A 12452-nucleotide genomic window follows, 5' to 3' on the forward strand; every position below is an offset into this window, starting at 1 on the left:
TAAAGCATCCTGGGCTCCATGGAGCCAAAATTTTCCAAATAATACAGCAAAAAGGCAATTGTATGTGCATAAAAATATAACCTAATCTATATTTTTATTTTTAAAAATGAAATTCAAGACATGATGCTATTTTTTTTGATGGGTCATACAGGGCACCAGCATTACAACCCAAGAATCCACAACCATGGGGTACACAACTCCACATGGTGTCCCATTCAATGGACATCTGGTTTCTGCATTTTTTTTGCATTGTCTTCATATCCCAGTAAAAAATAAATTCTTTAATAAATAAATATATAAAATAAATATATGAAATTTGAAAATGTATAAATAGTCCATCCAAAACCAAACAACAAAACCCTTTTCCAGGTTGGTGACCTGATTGAGATTCAATTCCATCTACAATTCTCATGAGTTCAAGTGTCCAATGCCATACTTGGAGGTCAAAGAATAAAATTTGTGGCAAATCATTTCCATTCATTTTTTCCAGACCTCTCTTCTACAGTATCTAAAGTCATAACTTCTCACCCCACTCTCATGGTAAACATGATCCAGGGAGATTAGGCACCCAAAGGTAAGCAGAGTCAGTCAGATTTCAACTGTAGTCAATAGTCAATTAATTAATTAAGCCCAGAATGGAGCTAAAATTCATCGCCTCATAGCAAATTCAGGCAAAGGAAAAATCAAAACAAAAGAACAAAAGATCTTCACTCTCCAAGCCCATGTTGCCAGGGGCTTTTAGGCTACTGAGACAGCAGTGTTGAAGAGAAGGATGTCCCTTGAGGCCATGGTCCCTGTTCAGCTGTACAGCAGTACATCCCTATAAAGTTCGGGGACCCTCTCTGGGTCCACTGGTCTGGGTAGAAAGTGTGTGAACTTCTGATGGCGCCTGGATCGGGTCCCATCACGTGGGGTGCCATCTTTGTTGAGGGCCACAAAAAATCTGCGGCCCGAGTCACCATGTTTGTGTATGTTAGAAGAATACGTGTTGTACCAGTTCTCTTCAAACTGTTCCCTGAAGACACATTCAGAAGTCAGTTTCTCCTGGAAGAAGGAAATCAAGGGTCAGATGAGAAAAGATTTGGAAGATTTATTACATTTTTCTTGTTTATGACTTTTCTATTGCCTACCAAGTTCAAAAACCTTTCTGAGGCCCTTGGCCTATAATATGGCTTCCATTGATCTCTGAAGGAATGAATACATTGTCTTCCCCTGAACTCCCTAGGTGCATGCCATGTATCTTCATCTTCATCATTGGCCCCTCCATTTTCTATGCTGCTGTTCCAGCCTCCAAACTAGACCACACCATGGGAAAGAGAAGTCCTGCAGATCTGCCATCCCTAGGACCTTATGTCTTCATTTCCCCTTGTAAACCTGCCTCACTTCCTCTGACTCTTGCTCTGAACACTGAAATCAGAATTACCATTGCTACTGCCAAGGGTGTGTCACTGGACTGCTTTTCTGGTCCATGAACCATTCTGGTGATTGTCTAACAACTTCTCTTCCCTGGCCACTACTCCCCCACACCTGTTATACTCCAATAGAAGAAGATAAGGTCCTTGGAAAGTAGGAACTATAAGTGTTTTCTCATTCATTTATCCAACTTTCCTAGATGTTCCCTGGCACAGCTTATATGGAGGCTCTAGCCCCCATGTCTTTGCTCATGCTGTACTGCTTTATGGCTAGATAGTCTTCCTCATCATCATCTTTGCTTCACATATTCCTAACAAGCCTTTAAGGAAGGCATTTATTTTATGTCATAGACCCCTTTTAGTTATCGAGTAAAATTAGTTGAGTTCTCAGTATTTTTTCAATGTACAAAATGGAATTCAGCATAGTTATTAAATTTTTTTTAAAACATTCACAGATCTCAGGCTAAGAAACTCTGCTGAAGCATATCATCAAGACGACATCCCCCATGAAGCATTCCCTGAGTTCCCATCTGTAATGGCCTCTCTCTAATGCGCTTACGTAATCTACCAAGTGTTGTGTTATCTACTCAAGTCTTCTCCAGTCTGAAGATAAGCTGTGTCTGTGTCTCCCCTCATCTTTATATCTCAAGGAATTCACAGCAGGCAACTTAACAAATGTTCAACAAGTAAATGGATTCTCTTTTGCCTCAACTCATCCCATTGGAGAAGAAAAAGGAGAGTTTCATCTTTGAAAGTCTGACTACTCTTAATGCATTATTTGGTGGAGTTGTGATCTGATTGAACCATTCAATAGAGCAAATTGGAACTATATACAAGGAGCTATAAAACCACACATATCCACTGACCTAGCAATACCATTCCCATCTGTATCTAAAATGAGATTAAGAAAAAAGAAGAGGATCTAAATATACAAAATATTTATAGCAACTCTTCCAATGGCAAAAAATTAGAAACTGAGGGATGCCCATCAATTGGGGCAACGGAACAAATCGTTATTGCTATGTGGTTGTGATGAAATTTTATTATGCTATAAGAAAGAGGAGCAGAATGTTCTCCAAAAAGAACCTGGAAAGACTTCTATGAGTGGATGCAAATTGACATGTCCTGTGGTCAAATAGCAATGTTATAAGAGGATCAGCTATGAATGACTTAACTATTCTCAACAACACAATGATCCAAGAAAACTCTGAAGTATTTGTGCTGAAAAGTGCTCTCCATTTCCAGGGAAAGAACTGATGTTATCTGAATGCAGATTGAGGCATACTTTTTTTACTTCCTTTATTTTTCTTGATTTTTTTTATCTGTTTTCTTTCATAACATGACTGAATATGGAAATATTATTTTGCATGATTATACATCTATGACCTATATCAAATTATTTGCCTTATCAATGAGGTGCATGGGGAGGGAGGGAGAGAATCGGAACTCAAAACTTTTTTTAAAAGGATGTTAAAAATTGTTTTTATATATAATTAGGGGGAAATAAAATATTAAGCAAATAACAACAGAAAGAAAGTCAATGTTGCTTGGAATGCTACTATCAGGAGGGCTTCCATCTGTCACCCCAGAAATCAAACAGCTTTTATACTGGGCTTTTTTTTAAATGGTTTAAATGTCATCTAAAATTCATTGCATTTCATTATATAACAAAATTTTAGAAATATACAGCCCAGAACTCATTTAAAAAACAGAGGAATCCCTCCAGCAGGATAAAAGGAAAGAACACAACAAAAAGTCCTCCTCAATCTCCTCTTGGGATCTGATAGGGAGCAATAACAAGGACAATGAGGGGAGCAATCTGAAGAGGTAAGCAGACACAACTCTGGTCTAGCACCTTATGCAACTGATAGGAAAATAGGGAAATGCAATGCAGGGACCTGAACTTCAGAGTCAGCTAATATCACAACTTCAATGATCTCAGACAGGAGTCATCTGTGTGAGAGTCTTCTCCCCATCTTGTGGGATTCTTGGCTGGGCCTTCCCTCCAGGAGCTGACCAAGCATCTCTAAACTATAGTTGTTCAGTGAGAGTGGAAATTTGGTCATGTCCATGCCCCATACCCACCCACACCCCACCCCCTCAAATTTTCCAAGCCACACTTACAGATCCATAGAGCTCTCCCTTGTCATTCATTCCAAGGTAGAGGCCAGTGTCTACTCCTCTGATACTGACCAGTCCTACAGCCACACTGATGAATTCCAGGATACCTGCATTTACAACAAAGTTAACATCTGTTTATTTATTGTGTTTTTACTAAAGCACATTTTTCTGACACCCATTACTAGGAAAAAGCCCCAGCAAAAGCACCCCCACCCACCCCAGTCATCCTTAAGCCTTCCCCTCTTTCCTCACTCCTCCTTGTACAAGCCAGTCACATTAAACCCATCTGAATAATTTAGTAAACCTATCTTTGTACTTTTCTAGTCAAGGAATTATGGTTTTACATCAAATTGTTGCAAGGAGATTACAAGAAAGCCTCTTAACTCAAAGTTCATGAAGGGTTGTTTTTTGATCATTGTATTCCAAGATGTAATCCCATGTATTTTATATATTTTACTTATTTTATTTATGAAATAAAAAAATAGGATTTTTTGAGGAAGTGTCCACAAGTAGAGAACCAAAGGGGTCCGTGGCACAAAAGAAGCTCAAAAACTTCTCTGATCTGGTCCAAGTCCCTCATTTTACAGCTAACACCTAAGGTCCCTTTATGTTCTATCTCCTATGATAGGGGATAAAAGCAGTCATGAAAGTGATTGCTATAATGAACAGCAACAGACCTGTAAGAGCCACCTTGCCTTCACTCCCACATCCTTGGGGTCACTCCACTGGGACCCAGCTGTAAGCTATATTTGAACTCTGCAGGGTCAGGAGCTCTCCCCTCCCCTCCAATCCTACCCAGCACAGAAGGAGGGAGATCTGGCTTTTTTGCCTGGTTCATCTTTAAAATTCATTTCTTGGTGTACTGTACAGACTTCCAATTCACAGACATTCAGACCATTTCTCAACCTCTGACTTTTAGAGTTCAGAGACACATACAGAGACAACTGGCATAAATGTCTAATGAGCTTTATCTTCTCCAGCATCCAAGGCACTCAAGTTAAAAAAAAAAATACTTTCGATGCTCTAGGGAGGCACAGAATCCTTTCAAGCCATCCTGGGGTCAGGCTGTGAGATACCCATAAACTGAATGACCTTCTAGCAGCTGGGAAGAATCAATGCTCCTGCCTAGAGGAGGCAAAGGCAGACCAAAGTAATGCTTAATTAAAGAGGAGGAGGAAAAAGGCAACCAAATTCAAATTAACTTGGATCAGACTCCTGTTAGGAGTATCTATCTTGGTCAAAACAAGGCTCAGATGCACATACTTGGAGGATTCTATTCCAGATAGCTTTAAAAATGTATAAAGTCCTGAGGAATGGAATGAATCCCATCTCTGATACAATGATCTCATGCCTGATACTAATTCTCTGAAGTACCATCTTTAAAAATTTGCCTTTTAAAAGCCTTCTAAAAACATTTAGTAGAATTCTTTTTTTTAGGATTTTAAAAATAGATTAGATGGATAGCTAGATGGCCCAGTAAACAGAGCACTGGGCTTGAAGGCAGGAAAAGCAGAGTTCAAATCCAGTGCCAGATGATTATCAGGTGTGAAACCCTGGGCCAAGTCACTTAATCTCTGTCTCCTTTAGTTTCTTCATCTGTAAAAACAATATCATCTACCTCCCATGATAGTTGTGGGAATCCATTGAGGCTCATATAGCGCTTTAAAAACTGCTTGTTAGGATTTCCAAAGAAAGTGCTTAAATAAATTCACCCCAGAGTTTTCCCTTTACTTGGAGACCAAGTGGAAGGGCAAAGTTATAAAAAACCCTCTGATTTCCAGCTGGGCTTGTTTGGTATGAAATGGGGATAGACCTTTTCTCCTGCCAGCCCCTCAGCCTTCCACTTTCCAAAGGAGCACAAATACCTAGGGAATTCTGGGAAATTCAAAGACTCCCCCCCATCAGATATAAAGTAAAGGACGTTAACATAATAGGCCCTTAAACAATGGTCCTCTTCCTCTGCCTTGCAACAGAGGAGAAAATACACTTCATTACTTCCTCCTACACCAATTGATATGGGGACAGCTCTGTCTGCTAGGAAACCTGTCTCAGGTGTTGGGGGAAGGGGCCACCGGGTAGGGAGGCCATCGGACTTTGGGATCTGACAACACACATGAGGGCCATGGCAAAGGCCCCTGGAGATGGGATCTGAGCAACTGTCCAGATTTCCAGGTGAATCTTTCAGAGGCCAGTTCCCAGCAGACACTTGGGGAGAACCTGGTCTCCTGCCCAGACACCAAATCTCTGAAGCTTTCCCTAGTTGCTCTCCAGGGTCTAGGCCCAGGTTAAAGCTTTGGGTCTGCACAAAGGGTTCCCTTCTGGAGATTGCCCCCTAGTAGGGGCTGGCCCATGCACCAGGGGCCTTCAAGTGTGCGATTGGACCCCACTGATGCTCAATGAGCTGCTAGGGAAGGCGACCTGTTTGTAAATAAATCTCCTCTGACAGATTCCCAGGAAGTATATGACTGTGTATATGACTGTGGTGAAGTCATTTCCCCTTATGGCCCCCTCCCCCCAGGTAACTGAGGGTTGATGATTGGTAGAGAAGGTATCAAACTCCAATGGTGGAGATGGCCATAGCAGCAGGGAACCTAGGTCCCTGCCACAATGCCTGACCTTGAATTTTATAAAATGGACGTTTACCAGATCAGTTGATCACTGAACTTAAGGGCTTGAGGGGAGAGACTGAGATTAATCTCGAGTGTCCTTAATTGCAGCTGGCAGGCAATCCCCAAAGTGCCCAGGAAGTGCCTTCTGTATATCTGACAGCCTAGGATACCCAGATTCCAATTCACAGATACAGGTACAGAAAGAGATAATGACCAAGTGGGGCTATATTTAGGTCAGGGAATGCCCCTTCCTATCCTTTACACCCTAACAAAACCAAGTAAATAAAGATAAAACCTGGGGCATGATCAGGAAGAAACTGTTTCCCCTTTGTTCTGGGGGAGGGTGGGCAGGCAGCTGTGGATAGGTGCTTTCTTTACCCATCCACCCCCTCTCAAGATTCAAGGGCCACTGTTTACAAGCTGCTCCCTTTCCTCCCTGAAGAAAGAGGACACCCCACAGAGATTTGTAATCATTTGATTTCTAAATGAGATTTGACAAGGCTTTTTAAAATTTATAATGTAAGGCGGGCACCTCAGCTAAGTCCTTTACAAAAAGAGGCTATGGAAAAGCCCAGATCCCACATAGTGGGATGTTCTGCTGCCCACTGTCCCATGAAGCAAGGTGTCAGGATTTGGTCACTTGGGATCATTTTCAAAGCCAGCCTTCTTTAAACCCATCCAATACAAATGAGTCAAGCCCTGGGCCACAAATCAGACAAAATGAAAGAGAACAGGGAAAAGAGGCAGGAGAAGCCACAGCAGCACCCTCCCTGGGTTGGGGCTCTGGCTCTGCTTTCCTCCTCCCAACCCCCTTCCAAGGGAATAGATTCTAGGAAATCCAACACTGCACACACCAGCTCTAATTCAGGGTTTAAGCTTGAAAGAGAGCTCCCTTTCTCAGGCTTGCAAAGATTTTACCTGCGGGCATGCAAGGGACTCTGTTACCTGGATTTTGCAGGGCTGTTTTGGAAATGAAGTCATGCTCGACTCCCGAAACAATGTTTTCCCCCTTAAAGTGATGCCAAATTGCCACCAAAGGTAGCAATTAACCAGCCCCCAGAATGCTTCCACAACTGTACAAATTGCTATTTTACAATTTCGAGAAGTCATCCCTGGAATGTTTGAGAAATGGGTTCCGAAAGATACGAATCTGGATCAGATGCTAAAAGAAGGCCAGGGTACGGCTAAAGGGACAGTTTAGCAGGAAAGCCCCCCCCCCCCCAAGCATACTCTGATGGCCAGGGAGGATGCAGTCCCTCTCTAAGGTCATTAGGATGCTCCCAGAACTTGGGGGGTGGGGAGGGGGAGAGAGAGAAGGAAAAAAGAAGTCTCTCCAGCCTTCCAGTTAGTTATTCCAGGGCATTCTTCAACTTCCTCAGTGTGGAGCTCTGGCCAAGCGACTGACTTGTTTTCATCAGGGTCAAATCAGTTAAAGACCAATTAACACCTAAGTCTGAATGCTTTCCAGGAGGAAGGCGGCAGGTCTGAGAAGTCTGCATCCATTCTCAAGGGGGATGAACATCAGTCCTTGCTCAGGAATTCACTCATGTGTTTATTGACTGTTTGCCAGGAGTGAGGTACAAAGGTGAACGTGGGTAAGTCTGACAGTGCCTGTGATCTCCTGGGAGCAGCCAGACAGTAGTAGACCTCTCCTACAATCTCATGCAGCCCTAGAATAAAAGGAGAATGAACTTTTCCCAGTCCCTGAAGTGGGATGACTTCCCTAGAAGAAAAGATGTGGGATTATTATTACTCCCATTCATCTGGAAGATTTGCCTCAACTGGAGGCAGTGTTCCTAAGCTTCCTAGGCTCCAGCAGAGCCCAGAAGTCCTGGAGATCCCTGGGTCATCCACCCTCACTCAACTTAGCTCTTCTCCAAATCTCTGGCTCCAGAGCTCAGCTAGCAATCCAAAGGTGCAATAATAGAGGGGCTCAACGAAAAGGAAAAGATTAGACCAGATTTAGGAGAGCCCAGGGCAATCATTACTGATCTACCAAACCACAGTCTGGAGACAGGAATTGCCCAGCAAATCCTGCTCCTTCTTGGGGCCTCTCAGAGAACGATAGAAGCCAGGGTTCCTAATCACTCCTCCTTGGGGCTCTGGGGAGCCTGGGAGGCAAGGGAATTAAAGAGTCTGCCCAAAGTTCCCCAGTTAGTTCCTAGGAGGTCGCATTTCCAAGAACACCTAGAAGGTAGGTGCCAGGGGGCTGCAGCCCTGAGCCTCCAGCCCTCTGCCAGCCTCCTAGAAGAGGGCTTTGTGCTCCCTGCCTCAGTGGAGCACAAGATGGAAAGGTTGTAGAGGAGGCCGGGACCCCCCTAGCCTCCCTCCCATGGAGCCTTTCTCAGCTAGGTTGTGCCCTCTCTCCCCTGGTCTTTCTGCCAGCTCCTCCTAGCTGCTGGCATCTCTCCAGCCAGTGACAAGTCCCGTCCTGAGTCAGGAAACCCGACACCGGCCAACCCATCGACACCTCGATCTCCCACTGCCCACTACTAGCTTCAGCCTGGAAGCCTCCGAAGTCTTGCCGACTCCGTGGTTGCGGATTCAAATCCCAGCGGTGGGGACTGGTGGGCGAGTCACTGGGTTTCTGTGCACTTGGGCCAGGGAGGTAGTTTTTTGAATTTAAATTTCAACAGAATTGGTTTACTTTGCAATCCCGAGTATTTTAGGATTCAGAATCCTGAGGTGGGAAGGTTTCCCCACAGGCTGCCCAAGGAGTTGCCCCAGGAGGGGAAAAGGCCCAGGATCTCTGGACTGAGGCACTGTGGGAATGAGACTGCCCGCTGTTAGGTAAACCGAGCACCTTGGCCAGGGAGTGGAGATTAGGGTTCTCCCTCATTTCTTGGGGGGAGGGGCAGAAATCAAGCTCAGGGGGCCGTACCCAGATACCTCAGAAGTCTGTCAATCCCCCCAAAGGGCTATACGACGAATACTAAAAGGCATTTTAGCCTTTTGCTGGCGCTGCTTGGACGGGGCAAGATTCCCAGTTACTGGCTCGCCAAGCGGCGCCCTTGGCTAAGCCTCAGCTTCCCCACCTGTAAAGCAGGGCCCTTCCAGGTCGGGAAACCTGGACAACTCGGGCTAGGCTGGAAGGCGGCCTCTTGAGGTCAAGTCTGAGCTACGGGGGGGGGGGGGGGGGGGGAGCAGCTTTGATTCCCCCTCCCCCAGCCGATCCCTCCGGGAAAGGGGGGAAGGAGGCCCGCAGCTGCCCCTTGGAGAGTTCCTGCCCCCCCCGGCCCCCGCGGCCGGCTGCCCATCTGGGTCCGCGCCCCCCCCCCTTTGTTCCCTCGGGCCAGGCGAGGACTCACCGAAGAGGCTGTGGTCGCGCCGGGTGCCCCGCACCCGCCCGTCGGGCAGGATCTGCAGGTGGAAGCCGGTGCGGCAGTAGAGCTGCCTCCGCCGCAGGACGCCCTGCAGGTGCGCCAAGTCTGCCGGTGCCCCGGGCCCGCCGCGGGGGCCCAGCAAGGACGCCCGCGGCCCGGGGCCCTGCGCGGCCGGGGGCAGCAGGAAGGGCGCGCCCAGCGGCGGCGGGGCCAAGCCCGCCCAAGAGCCCGGGAGGCCCCCGACGGCGGCCGGGGCGCCAGCCACGGGAGCCATCAGCCGCCGAGGGCTGCGGGGCCGGGGGGCACGGGGGTAGCGGCGGAGGCGGCCCGGCCGCGGGGCCGAGCGAGCCCCAGGGAGCCGCCTAGACGGCCGGTGGAGCGGGGCGGCGCGGCCGGACCATGAGGGGGGCGCCCCCGCGGGGCTCGGCTCCTCCTGGCGGGGTGCCCCTGCGGGGTCGGCTCCTCCTGGCCGGGGGGCGCACCCGCGGGGTCGGCTCCTCCTGGCCGGGGGGCGCACCCGCGGGGTCGGCTCCTCCTGGCCGGGGGGCGCACCCGCGGGGTCGGCTCCTCCTGGCCGGGGGGCGCACCCGCGGGGTCGGCTCCTCCTGGCCGGGGGGCGCACCCGCGGGGTCGGCTCCTCCTGGCCGGGGGGCGCACCCGCGGGGTCGGCTCCTCCTGGCCGGGGGGCGCACCCGCGGGGTCGGCTCCTCCTGGCCCGGGCGCACCCGCAGCCGCTGCTCCCGGCCCGCACCCTCTGACTGGCCAGTGCTAGCCTCCCGCGCCGCTACTTATGCGGGTTCTCTTGACATATGCTAATGAAGCCCTTGGGTGGGAGCCGGCCCAGCCGCCCTAGGGGGGGGGCGGTGTTTGAAATTGTAAACCGGCCCTTCCCCCACCTTTCCCCGTGCCAGGGGCCCCAGGGGAGCGAGAGCCTCCCCGCTCTCAGCCTGCAGCGCTCCTGAGCATCCCTCCCCAGCCGCACGGCCCCCCCCCCCGCCCAAAAAAATGAGGATCTGTGCTCTGGCCCCCGCCACCCCGTCACCCCATGGTGGGGGGGGGGTCAACAACACCTCACTAATGCACTCCCTCTGGGGTGCAGAGGGAACCAACCCCACGGGAATAAGAACACAGAGGCAATGAGGGGTGGGGGGATGGAAGGAAGGATGGAGGGAGGAGGAGGAGGACTAAGCATTTAGGGGACAGGTGCAAAGAGGTGGGAGGGGAAAGAAGGAGGGCGGGTCCTCAGGGTGGGACCTGCCCAGACACACTTGAGCTCAAAAATCAAAGGCGCCCGACTTCCTCTCTAATTTTGCAGCCTAATTCCGATTGGGGTGCGTGCAGCCAGCAGCCTTCTCTTTTATCATTTAGATAGGGGGGAATTTTTCCTTTTGCATCATCAAAAAGGCGGCTTTGGGTCTTGCCCCGCAGTGCCCTTTAATACTCTTCTGGGGTTCAGAGCCCCAGGTCTCACCTGGCTGGCTGGAGTCCTCCAGTGTCCCCAGGGTTTTGGGGAGTGGGGTGTCCGGGTCAGGGGTGGCACCCCGCTGAAAACACCGGGGCGCCCACGGAGAAGCGAGAGAGAGGTCTTGCCCCAGTCATTCGGGATTGGGAGTGGGGCACTCTGCAAGGAGTCGGGGAAGGGACTCCTTTGAGGTTCTGAGCACTCTTTCCTCCCTAATCCTAAAAATTACCTTCAAAAGAGCCATTGATTTCACCAGATTGACCAGAGAGATGTCCCAGAAAGGCTGAGAACACTGGCCCTGGAATCAGGAGCACCTGGGTTCCCCTACCACCTCAGGTGCTTTGAGTCGAGACCATAGGCGGAGGTCCCAGCCTCTCTGTGCCTTAATTTCATCATCTGTAAAAGGACATTAAATTTCACTTCTCTCTTCTTTCCCATTTATCCTGCCCCATGGCAGGTTTTCCATGGCGATCTCCTTGAGAGCAGAGACTTTTTCTTTCCTTTGACCTGGTTCCTCCGGAACACAGTAGGAGCTTAATAAATGCTTCTTTCAGGACTGAACCAGTTCTAGATCTAGGCTCCTCTGTTAGGTTTAGCCAAGTCTCCTCCCTACTCCGAGGAAGTCCATGTAAGATACAAAAAAAGGGATAATGGGCTACCCACCTTCACATGAGCACTCCAGAGAAGGGGGAGGGAGGTAGAGGAGGTCTAACTCTAATCTGAAGAGTCCTTCCTCCAGGGCAGCCATCCAGCCCCTGCAGAGCTCTGAAGCTCCTGAAAAATTATCTAGGGCCATCCTCACCCAGACTTGGGTGCTTATGCAACTCGGACTCTTGGGGGCAGAGGCAAACTACTCCAAGACCCTGAACCCACTGGCTCCTCAGAGAAGGGATGCTGGGAATGGATGGGCCCCTGCTAAATTCAGAGTGAAAGGCTGAGGCATCTCAGCAAAGGCAGATCATCATCAGCTATTGAAATCTTGGAATGACTCAAGATTGGTGCCAGAGACCCTGGCTGGGGAAAGAAGGGAAGATTGCAGTTTCAATCAGGCCTCCCTTTCTTTTCCGTCCCTGCCTAACCCTGGGAGATCAAACGGGTTGGCTGGCCCCCTCAGCTTTCTGAGCAGGGAGAGGGAGGGGGTGGTGGTGGTGTTAATTAATTGGCAGGTGCTTGGCAGCCGGTAAAGCTACACCTTTTCATCAGGGCAGCTCTAAGCCCTGCCCCCAGTGCAGTGGAGTTGTAAAAAGAGCCCCCGAGGCAAGGGATTTACTGTAGACTAGAGCTGGAAAACACAACCCCAGGACCCAGAGACCTAACTCACCTTAGGAAAGGATGCTGGGAGCCTAATTTGAGAGGTAAAGCAGAGAGATGCTAGGGGAGCCTTGCTACCTGTGGGACCCCCAAATCCACCAGAATCACCCTTTCAAAGCACATCTGTGTAAACAGTATCACATCAGGGTAAAACATTGAGGGGGGCAGAGGGAGCTGGTCTTTGAACCAAATCTTCTTAATTGCAGTGTTAAAT

General features: G+C 49.0%; 1 protein-coding gene across 1 annotated transcript; it reads right to left on the reverse strand.

Annotated features, from left to right (window-relative positions):
• Positions 1-798: 798 nt before the first annotated feature.
• Positions 799-9739, reverse strand: FGF20 (fibroblast growth factor 20). Its single transcript, XM_074227359.1, has 3 exons — positions 9451-9739; positions 3537-3640; positions 799-1044 (listed from the first exon to the last, which is right to left on the reverse strand). Exons 1-3 carry the CDS (start codon positions 9737-9739, stop codon positions 799-801), a joined length of 639 nt encoding a protein of 212 aa, XP_074083460.1.
• Positions 9740-12452: the final 2713 nt, after the last annotated feature.

The sequence above is a fragment of the Macrotis lagotis genome, chromosome 3 (assembly GCF_037893015.1).
Source record: "Macrotis lagotis isolate mMagLag1 chromosome 3, bilby.v1.9.chrom.fasta, whole genome shotgun sequence".
Taxonomy (NCBI): Eukaryota; Metazoa; Chordata; class Mammalia; order Peramelemorphia; family Peramelidae; genus Macrotis; species Macrotis lagotis.